The sequence below is a fragment of the Lissotriton vulgaris genome, chromosome 1_1 (genome assembly GCF_964263255.1).
Source record: "Lissotriton vulgaris chromosome 1_1, aLisVul1.2, whole genome shotgun sequence".
Classification (NCBI taxonomy): domain Eukaryota; kingdom Metazoa; phylum Chordata; class Amphibia; order Caudata; family Salamandridae; genus Lissotriton; species Lissotriton vulgaris.
In genome coordinates, this window is record NC_141685.1 from 1,351,859,737 (window position 1) to 1,351,877,273 (window position 17,537).

Sequence of the window (17,537 nt, forward strand, 5' to 3'; positions counted from 1 at the left end):
CTGCAGTTTAAGTATGTTTGAAATAACGAGCATATTTATTTGATGAATTTAAAAAATAGAGAAGGTACTTCATTAAGGTTGACAGTTCACTTTTCAGTTGCATACTACTTGGGTATGTGGGTACTAGTGCTAATAAGTTAAAACCTTTTTTATGACAGTGCGACTCGCTCCCTGTGCTTGGTGGCCATAGGTCACTCATTACAACCTTTCACGTCCTACCACTTTCAAATGTCACCAGCCGCCACTGCAACCAAGGCTTTTAATCTCCCAGATCAGAGGAAGAAAGCTGACTGGCTGTGGTAGGATGTTGTGTAGGCCTAGACGAGTCTGTAATTAGTCTGTCATGACCTTGTGTAGAACATGGGCAGCCGGCGATAGGTCACAAGGTGCTCGGTTTCTTCAAACACAGGTTTTCTTTAAGTACTGCTGTAAGTACCTTTTTGTCAATGATGTTGGCATTATGCTGTACGTAATGAAGAAATTAATGATTGCTTGAATGGAGATTGTAAATTGTACAATACTCAACATGAGGCAATATCCTATGTACTATGGGAAGGATAGAATCTGCCGCGTAATGACTGTGTGTCATGGAGCAAGACTGGGGCAAATAAAAAGATGGGCTAGACCAGGTAAATGGCTGGTATACTTCTCAGGATGTAGAAAAATGTATTGGGGGGACATTTGAAACCATTATCATAGCTGCATCAGTGATGCTACTTATTAAAAAAGTTATTATTCTTAATGTATCAGACCTGCAAGAGTGGAGTGGGGTATATCTATGCAGAAGGGGTGGTCCCAGTCTGTCCTTTGTGAATGGGGTTTGAGCCTTGTCTTTATTAAAAGCTATCTTTTGTTTTGTCTTCACTATGACCATGAAGAGGAGTTTGGATCCTTAAAGCAGTGGCTGCAGAAGATGAACCAGCTGGAGCACTGCAGGAACGCAGCAGAATCCCTGCTAAAAAGCCATGGAGTGGCTGGGCTCAAGGCCTACCTGCAGAAGCAGCCGATGCCCATTGTGACCCCTGAGATGGTCACCTCCAATGAGCCAAAGGTAACATGAAAGCCCTGTTCCAAAGCTAGCAGTCCCTACATATTTCATTCCTCAATGGGTGCCCCATCTCAAAAGCCATATATTGCCTAGTTCCAGCATGTGAGGCTATGCAGGCCCCCATGTCAGCAAATGCAGCCTTTCTACTGATATGTTCGATATGTTTCTTTCCAGTGAAGAAAAGCACTCATGACCTTTAAGGTGGAATGTTAAACTTTGATCACTTTTTAAACAGTTCTTCTCACTTATCCCTGCCACAGGGATTTCTCCTCTATGCTGTGATCCTCTCTATTGATTCCTAAAAAACATTTTCTGATCTATTTGTTTTGTTTATTATACTACAAAACGAACACTGAGGAGCAGCAAAGTACTTTCCATAGAACACTTCCATTGTAACACAAGGCACTTAGTATAGGATAGTATAGATATGTAACGACACCTTTCGTTTATATTGTTTTTAGAGGTGTCAGGATTTAAAGGGATTCACATGATTTCGACCAAATGTTGAAACCACGATTGACACCAGGGTCTACTGGTTCAAACTCGCAATCTTACCGACAAGATCACGCCTCTGAAACATAATTTTCACCACGGAAATACAGAGCGCAAAAGTGTATTTAAGCACAGGGTAGATATGATGGAAGCACTAAGTCAGGTCAGTAGGTTGTACTATCACTGAAGAGAGGGGCGTTTGCTTACAGGAAGACTCACCGCCGTGACAGAAACGGCTTAGCCCAGCACCCGGCTGCCATCTCAGCTCCAGCCTGCCGTGAGGTGAACGGCCAGTGAAAAACAACAATTTCCAGGTGCCCCAGTGGCAGAGGCGCACCTGGGACGTCACACACAGCGCCCGGAGACGCCAACAAAGAGCGGAGCGCCGAGCGCTCTGTGGGGGCGTTTGCTAACAGGAAGACTCACTGCCATGACTGGAACGGCTTAGCCCAGCACCCGGCTGCCATCTCAGCTCCAGCCCGCCGTGAGGTGAACGGCCACCGAAAAACCACAATTCCCAGGTGCCCCAGTGGCAGAGGCGCACCTGGGACGTCACACACAGCGCCCGGAGGCGCCAACAAAGAGCGGAGTGCCGAGCGCTCTGTGGGGGCGTTTGCTAACAGGAAGACTCACCGCCGTGATGGGAACGGCTTAGCCTAGCACCCGGCTGCCATCTCCGCTCCAGCCCACCGTGAGGTGAACGGCCAGCGAAAAACCACAATTCCCAGGTGCCCCAGTGGCAGAGGCGCACCTGGGACATCACACACAGCGCCCGGAGGCGCCAACAAAGAGCGTCACCATCGCCCCTCCACTACCTAAGGTACTGTGTCTCTACGATCAATTATAATGGGGAAGAGGAAATCTATGGAGGGTGTTATAGATGTGCCAAGCACCCGGGTAAAAAGGAGAAAATCTAAGGAAGCTACAAAAGTACCCAAACATGCGGGAGAAAACTGTGTCATGTCACGCATCGAAGAACTTATTGAAGATTGTAGCCTCATTCTCACATCCAAGCCACCGTTAGAGAACATTTTGATAGATATGGATGGGGATGATGTAATTGACTCAACGCAGAAGAAAGGCAAACTGGGTGTGACTGTTTCTCCTGGGATGTTTTTGAAGAAAAGGTCTAATCACAATATTGATGAGCATATAGGGGATACCCCAAACGATGGGCCAACCATAATAGATACTGAGGTAGAAAATGTATCCCCCTGCCCGCTTAATCCACTTGTATTGTGCTCAAACAGGTATCTACCTCTTACAGACATTGACTGCTCTGATAAGGAGAATGGGGTTACTTCGACTCAGCAAATACCATCAGACGCTCACCAAGGACAGAGATTGGAAGCTAACCAGTACATACCCATTTCTGAAACTGGGAACGACATTTCTGAACTCTGTAGCCTAGTGAACCGTCTATGTAGCTTTATACATTGCATACAAGATAAAGTTGACATTTTAACTTCTAAAGTCCACAAGGTAATCACTAATGCGAACATTTGCCCCACTTGTAATCCTGTTACAAAGCAGTTGAACACTGGTACTGTGGAGAAGCAAAAAGCAACACCTCAGTGTCCAGTATTGCAGCAACCTAGGGGTAGTAGCCAGACCAAAGCACACATTTTGCTTAGCAAACAAGGTAAAGTTACAGAGGTGTCAGCAAAGCCCCTACCTGTGAATATATCTAAATCTCCTGACAGAGCTAAAAATAATGGGCATGCAAAGCTCGCTGATAGGCCTGCCAATACCCCATTACCACTAGGTACACCCCAAAAATTTATCCCGGCAGATGTCCTTCCCTGCCTCGACCTATACCTCCTGATTTATCCAAAGTATATATGGCGAACGTCCCAAAAATAAGTGTAGGCAAGAACCTGGAAACCAAAGATTCACTGACAAACAAGGCTATCCATTGGATTAGGCACACCAGAGGATGCCGATCAGTGATAAGGGAAGACATCATTAGGGCTTCTAGGCTTTCGCACCCAGGACACGGGGCTGACTGCATAGAACTCACATTTAAAAATGTAAACATTGCACAAAATCTAATAATGCTGGAGTTCAGGTCTTGCTCCCCCGATCATTCAACCATTCAAATTAGATCTTCACCCCACCCAACAGTGGCTGAAAGAAATGGGAACTCAATCACAGGGGGTAGGAGTGGGTGGGTCATCCCTGGAATCAAACGATTGACTAACCCCAGATGATATTAACGTTAAACATTGTGACGATCCATCACTATCCATCCTAACTGCACCACAGAGAACCCACACAGGAACACCCTGTGCTTTACAAGAAATAGGAGTGCATATTAGGGAAGATATCCCATCAAACCCGAACCCTGATGTATCTGTACTCCAGGACATCCACACGAGAAAATCTTGTTTTTTATTAGACACAGGGGTGTTTAACGGGGGAGTTAGTGCACCAAACCTGAACCCTGATGCAAGCTTATTGACACATTTCGATACATTTGGCTCGATTTTGTCAGGGAATATCGCGGGATTGAGTACCAAGGTGCAAAGCCTTGAATGGGCCTTGTTTGTCAGCCAGTTCACTATCTGTATATTCCAAGAAATGTGGCTCCTTGACCCACTGTATCTCCCAGGGTTTTTTAATTTTAGTGTTGCCGCTGTAAAAAGAGACAAGGGACGACCCTCGGGGGGGGGGACTAACTATTTGGGTCAAACAAGATTCTGGGATCATCGTAAAGGAGCTCACCTCCAATCATAAGGATATACAGATTCTCTCCCTTGTACTTAATCAAGCCAAACCTTTATACATTTATAATGTGTATGCCAGGAGCACAGGGGGACGGAAGTCTGACACCCTTGTTGTCCTCGAAGGCCTCATTGAAAAATGTTCCCAACACTCACGGCTGATTATTGCTGGAGATTTTAATGTAAACTTTGAACCATTATCTGGTGGCGATTCTTATTTTGTAGACGATCAAGATAGCCATTGGGGGGTTCCCAAATTAGAACTGGACCCAGTGAAAAGATGGACCGACTTGGTGATCCAAATTAATTCAATGTGTCTGAACCAAGGACTAAGGGCAGCCAATGGTAGGACCCGAAAGACCGGATGGGTGCTGTCACTTTCAAGAGCGGCAACCGAGAAAGTAGAATTGACTATAAATTAGTCCACCTTGAGGTATGGCACCACTTGGTGGATATGATGGTTGTTGACCGCCTTGAGAGTGACCACAACCCCCTATGCATGATCTTTTCCTACTGGGAAGTCCCAGTGACAACAGAGGACCCAAGCAACGGAAGCTCTCAACTCGTTGTATTGGCTAATGACATGCGCCTCTTGAAGTGGGCCAAAGTTGCCCAAAATCAGTCAAACATTGACTTTATTTAAAAAAATTTACAGAAAGCATCTATGGAACTGAGCGCTTGTTCCAATGCCAAACCTTTTACCCCTGAGAGAGAAAGCGCAAGCTAGCTCCATGAACCCCTTTTTTTGCAAATAAAAGGTTTATTTGTTAAATCAAATAATTCTAACAAAAACATGACAGATAAATCTCCAAGATGGTATAATAGAAAATGTTGAAAGGCACGGCTGGAACTAGGTCAAGCCATTAAAAATGGGCCCAGTGCTAGTGTTCGCACTGCCAGGAGCGCGTACAAAACTATTTTCCAAAAATCTAAGCGCGCCTGGGATGTAAAAAGATGGGAGGAGCTTAAGGAGGCAAGTTCTCGCAAAAATTGTAAGCAATTCTGGGTCCTTTTGAGGCTGTGAAGGAAGGCCCGAAAAACTCCAAAATTGGGTAGCCCAGGATGATTGGGTAACTCATTTTAGGCCCCAATACGCTAAAGGGACGGAACTACCTGTAGAACAGAGAGAAGGGATTGTATGTACCCCCTGTACGGAAGATGCGTTTACTATCATGGACATCCAACGCGCATTAGATTCTATCACTTCCGGAAGGGCGCCAGGTATAGATGGTGTCCCAGCTGACATCTTCCTGAACAATAGAGAACTCTGGGGGAAGTACATACTACTACTGGCAAACATGTTAGCCAGCGGTTCCCCAATACCCGAATCCTGGAACGAGGCGGAAATTATCCCCGTCTTCAAAAAGGGCGATAAATCGCTCCCAGGTAATTCTCGCCCGATCAGTCTAATTGATACCATCCAGAAGATCTATGGTAGACTGGTATTAAATAAGGTCCAAGAGTGGGAGCGGGAGATGAACATCCTGTCCCACCTCCAAGGAGGATTTAGAGCCTCCATAAGTACAGTCGATCAAGCCTTACATTTCGCAATGCTCTATTGGAAGGTCGTTCAACTTGGGGGAGGTAGCTTGTATGCTGCCTTCATTGACTTGAGGGCAGCTTTCGACCTTGTACCACGGTCCAACCTTTGGTTTGTCTTGAATGACATGGGCATGCCCCCCACTCTTCTTTCCATGATTATTAAATTACATGAGCATAATTATGCCCAGATAAGATGGGGCTCCCCAGGGCATGTTACTAATCAGTTCCCGGTAGAGAGAAGAGTGCGCCAAGGCTGCGTGTTTAAGTCCTACCCTCTTCTCCCTCTACTTTAACAACGTCTCAAAGACCCTGTTGGAGGCAAATGTTGATGCTCCAATTTTAGCAGGCGCTAAAATACCAATCTTAATGTTTGCCGACGACTGTCTTATTATTTCTAAGACCCCAAGTGGTCTGCAAAAAGCACTTGGGATCTTTGAAACATACTGCACTGACCATGGCCTGGAAATTAACGTCTCAAAATCCAAATTTATGTCTTTTAATCAACACAAGTCATTCAGAGGAAAAGTCCTGATGAATAACCTACCCCTGGAGCAAGTAAAATCGTTTTCATATCTAGGTGTTACCATCCAGCATGACCTACGATGGAACGAACAGGTTGACCTGGCCACCCTTAAGCATAGGCAAATCGCAGGGGCATTGACCCGCGAACATGCAAAGTCCCTGACAAAACCGATGGCACCTGCAGTTAAGGTCTATAATGCAAAGGCCATGAGTGCAGCACTTTATGGGGTTGAGATGTGGGGACACGGGAACCTAAGTAAGCTAACGGCTACTGAAAATAAGTTCCTACGAAATCTTGTTATACTCCCACACAGTACCCCCATGGGCCCGGTTTTACAGGACCTAGGCATAAAACCAATTGAGATTATTGCAAATTTCCGTCCTGTATTGTACTGGAGACGAATATGGGTAACGCCGGAGTTGAAAATATTCGCTATGGGACTCCTGGACATTATTAAAAGTGATGTCTTTCACCGGATAAAATGTCTCTCTGGAATTAGAGCGGTTCTCAGAGAGCTGGGTCTGGCGGAGACATGGGAAGACCCAACCAATGATGTGTTTCCATCAAAAAAGGTCATCAAGGGCTTGTACTGGGAGATATCTTCGAAACTTTTTGGGACCATTCCCCCACTCTCACTAGAAGGGGTGTTTATGGATTCAAGGATGAAACTCGTTTCGAGACATTCTGGGAAGACATAACGAAGCCACTGGACAGAAAACTTTACTTTCAATTGAGAATTGGTAGTATACCTATCAGATCTTTCACATCCAGATGGTCTAATGGTGGAAGTAGCTCTTGTCCATTTTGCCTAGATCTTAAAGAAACAGTTAGCCACTTACTCTTTGTGTGCCCGGCCTACTCTGCCCCGCACAGAGTCTGGCTGCGACCCATGGCTAAGTTATTAGGCACTCAGAGTGGAACCGTGGCTACCAGAATCATCTGTACAAACCCAAGCCCTGTAATGTATATAGCTGTGGCGAAATATTTAGGATGGGCCTGGATTATTAGAAGCAAAAAATGTAAAGGGGTAGGTCTTTGAAAATGCACTTTATACCTGAATACTTGATGTGTCTTAACCTGATTATTTTTATTACTATAATGAATTCCTTGTTTTAAACTTTTGTATAAATTTTAACTCTATTTTTATATAACAAATTCATATATGTAATGCTTTTATGACTATGTCGAATAAAGCTTGTTTGACTGATTGACTGACACTGAAGAGATTTATGTCTAACCTCAAGGTAGAATGTACGAACCTTTCAGTTCTTACCTGCTTTTTTAGGTCTCGGCTAAAAGACGCGCGTAAGCGCGTCTCCGCCGAGATCTTATGTCAGCGAGTAGCAGTCCCAGGAGACAGTCCTGGCCACGCGCATCCTTCCAGGCGATTTGTAACTGGAACGCGCGCTGTGGCCAGGCGCTGTCTCCTGGGAAGCGCAAGCACCACACACGCATGCGCATACACACACACACGCGCCCATGCACGCACGCACATACATACATACAGAGACACCACCCCTGACTCATACACACACGCGCGCACACACACACAAGTGCACCGAGGCCCCCCCCTCCCCCTGCACCGAGCCCCCCCCTCCCCCTGCACCGAGCCCCCCCCTCCCCCGCCGTCACCGTCGCACACATACATACACACACACACACACACACACACACACACACACACACACGAGCACACACACACAAGCATACACACACGTGCACCTACCTTACCTCAGCACGCGGCGCCCAACCTCCTGCTGGCGCGGCCCCGGGGCTCTACACCGCTCACAGGAGCCCCGGGCCGCGAGACGCTACGACTCCGCCTGCCTCCTCTTCCGGTGTGAACGTGGCCCCGCCCCCGTCACAGGCGACCGTGCCTGACTTCCGGGGCGGCCGCGCAAGAAAACTGCAAACAGGTTGGGCTTAAGCAGGGCTTTCACTTATCTGCCCCCACACCAAAAAATTTTTTAAAAATTGCAGCCACAATAATTTATTTTAGACATTTACTAACTATATTAATTCATGGAAAACGTATGGCCTATTGGGAATTTCTCTTTAAAAACTTATCGGGATTTTTTTTCTTTAAAACTCTTGAGCATTTTGCGTCACATTAAAATGCGTTAAGGTATTTCTCCAGCACATTTAATGCTTTTGTCCATGTGAAACAAGGGCTTCTGTGTTTTCCCACGTTCTGCACCACGTGTGCCAGTTACTTTAGGGGTGAATTTAAAACGGCGTTGAGCGTGGGAAAGGCATGGCGAATATTCACATAGCCGTGGTGTTTTCCCACGTTCTGCACCACGTGTGCCAGTTACTTTAGGGGTGAATTTACAACGGCGTTGAGCGTGGGAAAGGCATGGCGAATATTCACATAGCCGTGACCCTTTGTGGCGTGTCCAACACAAGCCCAGGAGAGCGGGATGCAGGCTGCATTTTAACGCTGTCCACTTAAGGCACATACAACCAACCTGTTGTGCGAGTGGCCTTTTATGTTTAAAGTTTGGATTAGATCCGCCCCCGGGCCTGCTGTGCTCGACACCCCACCCATAGTGCCTCAGGACCTCTGCACACTTCAATTTATACTTATTTTAGCGTTTTGCAATCATGCTGAAGTCGAACTCATAGCTACAATGGAAGCATTTGGCCCGACGAAAAAGTACGTCTGCTCTGTGCAGTTTGTATGCAACATGCGCAGTTAATTGAGGGGGTGGGTGGGGGGCGAGGGGAACGGTGGATAAGTGGTGAGTGCAGAGTGGTGAGTGCAGAGTGGTGAGTGCAGAGTGGTGAGTGCAGAGTGGTGAGTGCAGAGTGGTGAGTGCAGAGTGGTGAGTGCAGAGTGGTGAGTGCAGAGTGGTGAGTGCATGAGTGCAGAGTGGTGAGTGCATGAGTGCAGAGTGGTGAGTGCAGAGTGGTGAGTGCAGAGTGGTGAGTGCAGAGTGGTGAGTGCAGAGTGGTGAGTGCAGAGTGCAGAGTGGTGAGTGCAGAGTGCAGAGTGCAGAGTGGTGAGTGCAGAGTGCAGAGTGCAGAGTGGTGAGTGCAGAGTGCAGAGTGGTGAGTGCAGAGTGGTGAGTGCAGAGTGCAGAATGGTGAGTGCAGAATGGTGAGTGCAGAGTGGTGAGTGGTGAGTGCAGAGTGGTGAGTGCAGAGTGGTGAGTGCAGAGTGGTGAGTGCAGAGTGGTGAGTGCAGAGTGGTGAGTGCAGAGTGGTGAGTGCAGAGTGGTGAGTGCAGAGTGGTGAGTGCAGAGTGGTGAGGGCAGAGTGGTGAGGGCAGAGTGGTGAGGGCAGAGTGGTGAGGGCAGAGTGGTGAGGGCAGAGTGGTGAGGGTGTAGAGTAGTGAGTGTGCAGAGCATTGTGTGCTGTTGAGTGCAGAGTGCTGTGTATTGGCAATGTTAATGACAATGCCCATTTATTTTTGATTTAAAGAAAAAAAATGTCATGAGCAATGCCAATAGCTCTACCTTTAATGATGCCGAGACCATTGCATTGCAAATGCTTGTATTTTTCAGAGGTCAAGAGCGTGACCACCATTTAGGCTGGCAATGTCACATGTTATTTAAGTTCCAAGATGAATTGGCATTCTTGATGTCTTTTTTAGAGCTTGTCAATATCACAGCCTCACAAATAAATCGTTGTCGCTCACTTTTGTTGTGTGTCTGAGCAAGAACAGGCTAACTTTCAGGCATCAGTCTTGATAGACACATCATACTTGCAGTACAGGAACCGCTCCTTGGTTCATGTATCCTGAAAGAGATGATGTTGATTGTGGTTGAATATTCTAGTTTTGTTGAGATGGCCAAATTTGTTTTTGGGCATGTACTTTGTACATCACACCACTGTATCTTCACGTTGTTTTGCGCAATGCATGTTTTGAGGCACTTTCACATCCTTATACTTGTGTTATTATTAGTTATGGGATATGTGACTTATGACAATTCCTTTTATTAAGGTAGGATCAAATTTAGAAAAAGGAGAGCCTTTTGTGAAGGATTGTCATACTTGTAATTGAAGTTTTTTAATACCTGATTTTTAATTCTGAATTGCAGCAAAGTCAGTTATGCAACATAGAAACACCTCACTTAACTTGTAACTACAGATTGCCTGGTCTGGTAGCTTTTATCGATTCATATACTCAAATATTCCCTATCAAAGAGCTAGGACTCATCACATTTTACAAATGCAAAACGTGAAAGGCTTTAAATTATTTACTAGCACAATTGCCTCATTGGAAAAATCCAGCCTATCGTGTGAGTGCACTGAACTCCACTCCCAACCATGGGCAACATACATTCGATATTAAGCATGTGTGTGAATTGATCCAGATGAGGTTATAAACCTCCGTGGTAAGGGGAGTGGCCTAGTCTTGTGTTGGCACTAAAGGGCTGTCATCAACCATTTGTAAGACGCACAGGATCTGGCAGTCTCTGTATCCAACTTAACGTTCTGTAAGTATTGTTCACCTAGCGGCTAAAGAGAACTTGTCCTTCGACAGGGCTTACTGTGGGAGCCTCTTTCAAAATGACATCCAGAACTAGATATCAGGTACACCATCTAGTGGTGAGGCTCTCTTTAGCCGCTATGTGAACAATACTTACAGAACGTTAAGTTGGATACAGCGACTGCCAGATCCTGTGTGTTTTACAAATGGTTGACAACAGCCCTTTAGTGTCAACACAAGACTAGTCCACTCCCCTTACTACAGAGGTTTATAACCTCATCTGGATCAGCCACATCAACTGCAGTGGTCATACTGCCACTGCTCACTGCATCTGCTCAGAAGTTGTTAACCGCTACAGATGCTCTCCTCCTGCAGTTATCCCTGACGTTGGCCTCTTTGAGACCTATCTGAATACAATATACAGGAGATTTCCTTCCTGCATAGAACAGGATACATTTTTTGGGGAGGGATTGAGATGGAGTGTATTGATGTCCATTGATGATCTCTGGTGGGGAAGTGCCTCAGTGCCCCGACTCCAACTGCTTTAACTCTGAAGGTCCTTCACGAGTTCAATGAACATGCACAGAGATCCGTCATCTTTATGATCCCAGCCAAGGCCCGTCAGATCTGGTTTGTGGAGCACCTGAATTTCCATCAGCGGAAGGAATCCTGCTCCCTCGCAGGCAACACTTTTTGTTCCCTCCCTAGACTGTCTTTGCTTGAGTGCAAAGTGCTTGAGTTGTTGATCTTTGCTCATCTTAGTCTCTCAGAAAATCCAGTTTTCTCTTGGTTTCCTGGAAATTAATTTCTTGCTCCTAATAAAGAACTAAGCTGTTTCTGTCATTCAACATTAACTAATAGAGTAATGCCCCTTGTTTGTGTGGTGACTAAAATATTTCTTCGGGTACCTCACAATTCTATATTCAAATTGAAAATGCAAGACCTGTTTGACAGCGATATGCTGGGGAGACTTTCTTCACCCTCTAATAAGGTCATCAAACGACATCCGATTGGCTTGTGGTCAGATGATCTTCAAACCTTTTTCTTTATTTTCTTAAACACAAGTCATTTGAATCTTTGATTTTCTGTTACCTAAAACTACTGTCTTGGAAGACGCCGTTTCTAGTTGATACTAATCTTAAATTTATTAGCAAGCTGCGTGCTCTTTGTACTTCTGACCCATTCACCATTTGTCATCAGAGTAATTCCTTCTCTGATCTCATCATTTCTTATCACAAATAGGTAAGTGTACTTCATTTGACTCTCTTCCTGCACTCACATGTTTTTGTAGCCAAAATGTTTTCTGTAATATAGAAGTTTTTTTGTGCCCTTTTTTCTCTGACCAGTTCTTTGTCGTATTTGTCTTGTTGCTACAGGCAGTGTGACCGTCCCTGTATCCAACATTAATTTCCACACTTGTCTGTGCTCATGGCTAAAGGCTTGGTGGCTCCAAAGTTGTTTTCCCGATTATGTGCATATCTAATATCTGTAGGTCGACAAAGTAGTCTGCTTTAGTTGCATCATGCAGGAAATATGCTCTTCATTTTCCTAGAAGCAAACCATAATTCATATAATCAGTCTTTTAAAGTGTGTTTTCTTAGATGTTGGCTTTTAAAAAACTGCCTCACCTCTGGCTTCATTTTCTGTTGTTTCTCTTGCTGTGAAATCTTCCCATTATTAGGGCTAGTAGTCAGATAGGACACAGGAGCAGGTTAATGTTATGTGCAGCTCAGCCATACTACTTTGTAGTATGGCTGAGCTGCCCTTTTAGCAACACCCACACGTGCTTCTGCCATCAGTCTGATCCTTCCATTGAGTTGAAAACTGGTAAACTGGTAAACTGCGAGTCCTTTTGGAGATAGAAGTGGGCTGTTGATGTTTACTTCATGTGTACAATACAAGTGTGTTTGTAGAACTCTTATAAATCGCTTTGAGAAGCAGTTTCTGGTCCCACCAAGAGGTGGCAGGCTACCCTTGGTGGGGAAAGGGGTGAGCTTTTGGGGTTTTTAGTGACTGGCGCCTTTATACCAACAGACGTTATCCTTGTCCTGACAATGTCCTTGAGGCATAGGTTTAGCTGAAAATCTCACAATATCTTTGAAGGCCAATTCACCTATGGTTGATCCCACTCAGAAAATAAAAATTGCAGGAGCAACACGTTTTCATTTGCACTCTCCATTTTATGAGAGAAACTGCCTTTAACACATGAGCTTCATCAAAATTCCCAAACATCTGTTGGGAATGCAGTTAAGCTCTAGCTTTGAACTTGTGGCCCCAGTTACATTCAGTACCTAGGTACATGTATAGAGTTATACATTTATCTGACACAACTAATAATAACCTGATTTATAATGTTTGCACTTGGCGCAGTGCTTCTGCTTTTCCAAAGCTCTACAAATAACATGTGTTAGTACCAACCTCAGAAGGAGGAAAGTTAGTTTCAGCTCATATGTAAATAAGCCCAGATTATTTTGCTACCTATTCAATGTCCTGTATTGTTTTTGTGTTAAAAAGAAATCTACTGACAATCTTTTTCCTCTCTCGGTCTAAACAGGAAGAAGAGCCTTCTGCTCAGTGCGTCCTATCTGATGAGGAGATTGCTAAAGCGACAGAAGTCTGGACGAAGGGCTTGTCTGCATGTCCAAGAATCCGCCAGCGGCACCACCCGATGTAAGTGGCATTGAAGCAAAACCGTAGCCCCGGGGATTGCAAGGCTGGGACACAGGCGAAATAGTGACTTATCTGGGGCTTTGATCATATGGCATTTTAAATGGAAACCCCAATGAGCCTTCTCAGTTTTCTGGCAATAGATCTCTGAAGAAAATTGCCCATTTGACAAAGTAAAAATCCAGTCTGTGTCACTTGGTCCTCTGCTCCACCTTTTAAAGAGGTTTCCCTGAGGAAGGTTGTAGTTATGGGCTGGAGAGCCAACTGTGTTCTTCAAACATCTGGCATATTTATTCTGTGTTCAGTTCAATCTGTCTTGGTTTTAAAACGTGTGCCTTCTATTTTGTTTTTGCCAGAGCCTGTTTGCTTTATGAAATGTTGATTATGTTGTGGAATAAAGTGTGCATATTATATATTGCTCTTATCCTAGTTTTTAGCTACATTTAAGGCAGTTTGCTTGGACATTTTAAAAGGTAATCCAAGACTCCTTTTTTTGTTTTCCTCGAAGGGCATTCTCCTTCTATGCCATAGCACCACACTTACGGCCAGTTGGTCAAGGATCTGAATCGCACCGCATTTCTATCTTCATTTGCATCATTTTGAGTGAGGGCTCTGCTTCCCCTGTGGGTCTCACTCTAGTGTTCAATGAACTGTCCCCTTCAGAACCTATTTTGTGACTGCCAATGAGGGGGTTGGGATTAGTTTGCGTCTATCACGGTCTCATTCTAAATGTAGGCTATTCGTTCTTTCCAAGACCCTTTCTCCTCCTACTTGCAATACCTTGCACCTACCTGTTATGTATTTGTACCACATGTAACCCTCTTTTATGCGTTATTGTGCTGCGGGCTGCCTAATTTGTTAATACCTTTGTATTTGGCCTCGATTTAAGCTAAATCGATCCTTATTTGGATTTTCCTCTAAGGCCCTTCTCCTTACCAGCCATAGCACAATGCTTACTGCCAGTATGTTGAGGGGTCCATTTTCCCAAAACACCATCTGAGTGAGAGGTCTGCTCTACATGTGAGTTTTGCTCTAGTGTTTATTGTACCACACTTTTGAGACCCTATTCAGTAATGGCTGCTGCACGGTCATGCCAAAAGCCAGCATGTTCAGGCCCATTCACTAATAGATGTGATTCCACCCTCTCTGCACTAGGTGGTAAGTATTTTCATTCTTTCATGCATGACCCCCATGAGCTCATTCCTCTTTTATCCCCATTTTCTATACATGCTGATGCTGTTATTATACACTCAAGAACAATAACTTGTACCGCAATGCTCCGCTGCAACAGGTATTCTCTTACTGGTCGCTACCCCTCAATTATGACACAAACATTAAAACCATTGTATTACCTGGAAGTACGCACAGTTTGTTAGCTACCTTTCCAAAAAGCTTAGTAGACCTTTTACAATGCCCCCCCTCTACTTTAATAACATCTACACAGGGATAGTTTCAGAACTGTACTCTAAGCCGAAGAAGAAATAATTACAAGACGTGTAGTCTAGGAAGAGCCAGAAGGCTTACAAAGAAGATAAATGGGCTGATTTGACATCCTTCGAAGACCGAGGCCTGCTGGAGGCGCCTCTAAAGTTCAGTAATGTCAAAATACTGCATGACCGGCACTGGTCTCTGCTTAAACTGCAACAGGCCCATATTACCCCTCATTCCAACTGCTGCCGTTGTAGCCAACTGGTAGTGGATATCCTCCTCATCCTCTGGGCCTTTCCAAGCGTCCCCAGTTAATGGAAGGTATTAAACTACGCCCAGTCATTTATACTCTCTACAGTAGGCATTTCTGCATGGCACAGACTCCCTCAACAGTTTCACTTCCCCTGACTATTGAGATTCATCTGGCTACCTTTATTAAGCCTGGGTTATTAAACCTTTAACCCCCACACATTATCCCTAGTGTGACCAAGTTGTGCAATCCCTCTTTGAAGAAAGAAGCTGTTCTGGAGCAATGGAAACCATGATTATGCCACTTTTTAAAAAAGCCAAATATTTCACCTTCAGTTTCCACTCCTTTCTGGCATCTTTCTCTGCTACCTATTTGCCCCATGTTCTAGAGAAACTGGTCTTTAATCATCTACAATAATTCTTAGAGGCCTGCAATCTTCTCTCTGTCTATTACAACAGGCTTTAGACCTTGCCACAGCACAGAACTAGTGGTGACCATAGTTCTAGGTGAGCAATTATTAGCTGTTGCCAGTGGAGGTATTGGCCTGCTCATCTTACTAGACTTGTCAGCAGCATTTATTTCCTTCAAAGATGCCATACTCAGGTCAAAAATCCAAGAGTTAGGGTGCGACCAACAGTCCTTGAAACAGACTCAATCTTTCCTAATCAGCGCAATCCTATTGGCACTCCTATTTAACATCTGTTGTACTCTTTTGGGATTACTTCTCCAATCAAAAGTAGTCATTTTCTTTTTAGGTCAAGTTTACTCGAACCTATTACTGCTAAACCAGAAAATTCCTAACAGGCGGATTTCAAACAGTTCACAAGAATAGAATCACGTGACAAGCTCCTCATGCACGAGCTTGCCCGAGCCTTCCGCCTGCCAGCAGCATTTCTCCTGCACTCGGCCCACCCCCCCTCCCTCTCCATATGGTGCGCTCTGCCTCAGGCCAGCATCTCTCCTACCCAAATTATTCACTGCATGGCCGGCCGGCACATCAAAGGCTGCTGCTCCCCATGCGTCTCGTTTCACTTTCGCGGCAAACAGCTTGTTTGATTTCGCAGCCACTGCTTGTTGTCATTGTCATAGTTGTTTTTGTGTTTTTTTTAAGTCCAGCAGGATGCCCTTCCTGTAAATTGCGGTTTTAGACTGACTTTGAGATGTTCTTATTATGGAACTTAACTCTTCTGTAAAACTGATCTTTAGCTGTTGAACACTGATTTACAAATTAACACTGCCAATAACGTTGGCCTTTGTAGGACTGCTAGAAGCAACACCCTGTTTCCTTTCTTTACTGACAAATACAAAAATCGTGGCATCAGATCAATATTTTGTCATCCTGCGCAAAAATAACGTAATCTCTCCGTAACTACTTTACTTTCAATAGTTTCTGGTCCATGATGATGTTGAGTCTATTTTACTTAAGGAAGCAGTGTTGGGTAGAGTATTTTCTTACACTTTCTTAAAAAACTAACTGTGAAAGCGCAAAAAAAACAACTTTCGCACAACATTTTTATCTCTGGTACAAATTTGCCAGATTGTTGTGTATACATCTCCCATATGTGCAACTGCATCAAAGCCACATTTGCATCTCCTACCTATGATAACGATCTTTATTTACAAGGAGACAATTTTCTCTGTATTGTGCGATGGCAGACTCGCATTCAAACACATTTAGTAACTATTGCAACGTTTCACACCACTCCAGACTTGGTGGCGGCTACACTTTATCCTGTTTTACAAGCAAGGTGTTAATGCATTTCTGGTGCTGCAGGTACGTCTCACTTAGCTCGTGCTTTGAAAACGTATGCTTTTGCCAGCTAACTCGTTAGCAGCTTTCCTATAGCTGCTTTTAAAATCCCTGTACTTTTTTTCTAGCTCCTCTTGCGGCTTCATTTTGCTCGCCCCATGTCTGCTCCTTCACTTACTGCCACCCTTAACTCCCCCCCCCCCCCCAACAGCCCAACCATGTTTTTCCAGCCGTTGACAGGACTCACAATTGGTCTGAGGGCAGCAGTGCGAACACAGGACACACACTGCCAATACACTAACTTTATTGCTGGCAGGGCTGGCTCTCTAAAGTATTTGCTCGCAGCTTGTGGAATGCCCGGCACCAAAGCCCTTACATACATCTGCGCACACCTCTTTGGCGCTACAAAAACTAACCTGCTGCTGTTTGCGATCGCGTGCATTAGCCCAGCTGTTCCAAATCATCCCTGCACGTATTACTCTGCTCGTTTATATGATACAAAACACTGTCAATACATTAACACTAATGCTAGCAGGGCTGGCTCTTTAAAGTGTTTGCTCGCAGCTTGTTTTTGTTTAAATGTAAATCATTCCATATCAAGCCGTGTGCTTCCAGCCTGCAGGCGGCTGCACCGCTCTGCGACCAGACGTTTGAAGCCCATGTTTTGGGCCAAGCAGTA

At 44.8% G+C, this 17,537-nt stretch overlaps 1 protein-coding gene across 2 annotated transcripts in view; it reads left to right on the top strand.

The window, feature by feature from the left end:
• MARS1 (methionyl-tRNA synthetase 1) overlaps positions 1-17,537 on the top strand; it is a 231,318-nt gene that overhangs the window by 71,174 nt on the left and 142,607 nt on the right. For both annotated transcript variants that reach the window (XM_086966633.1, XM_086966626.1), the window contains exons 6-7: positions 879-1,051; positions 13,318-13,433. In XM_086966633.1, the coding sequence (XP_086822759.1) occupies positions 879-1,051; positions 13,318-13,433 (289 nt within the window). The remainder of the gene's footprint in view (positions 1-878; positions 1,052-13,317; positions 13,434-17,537) is intronic.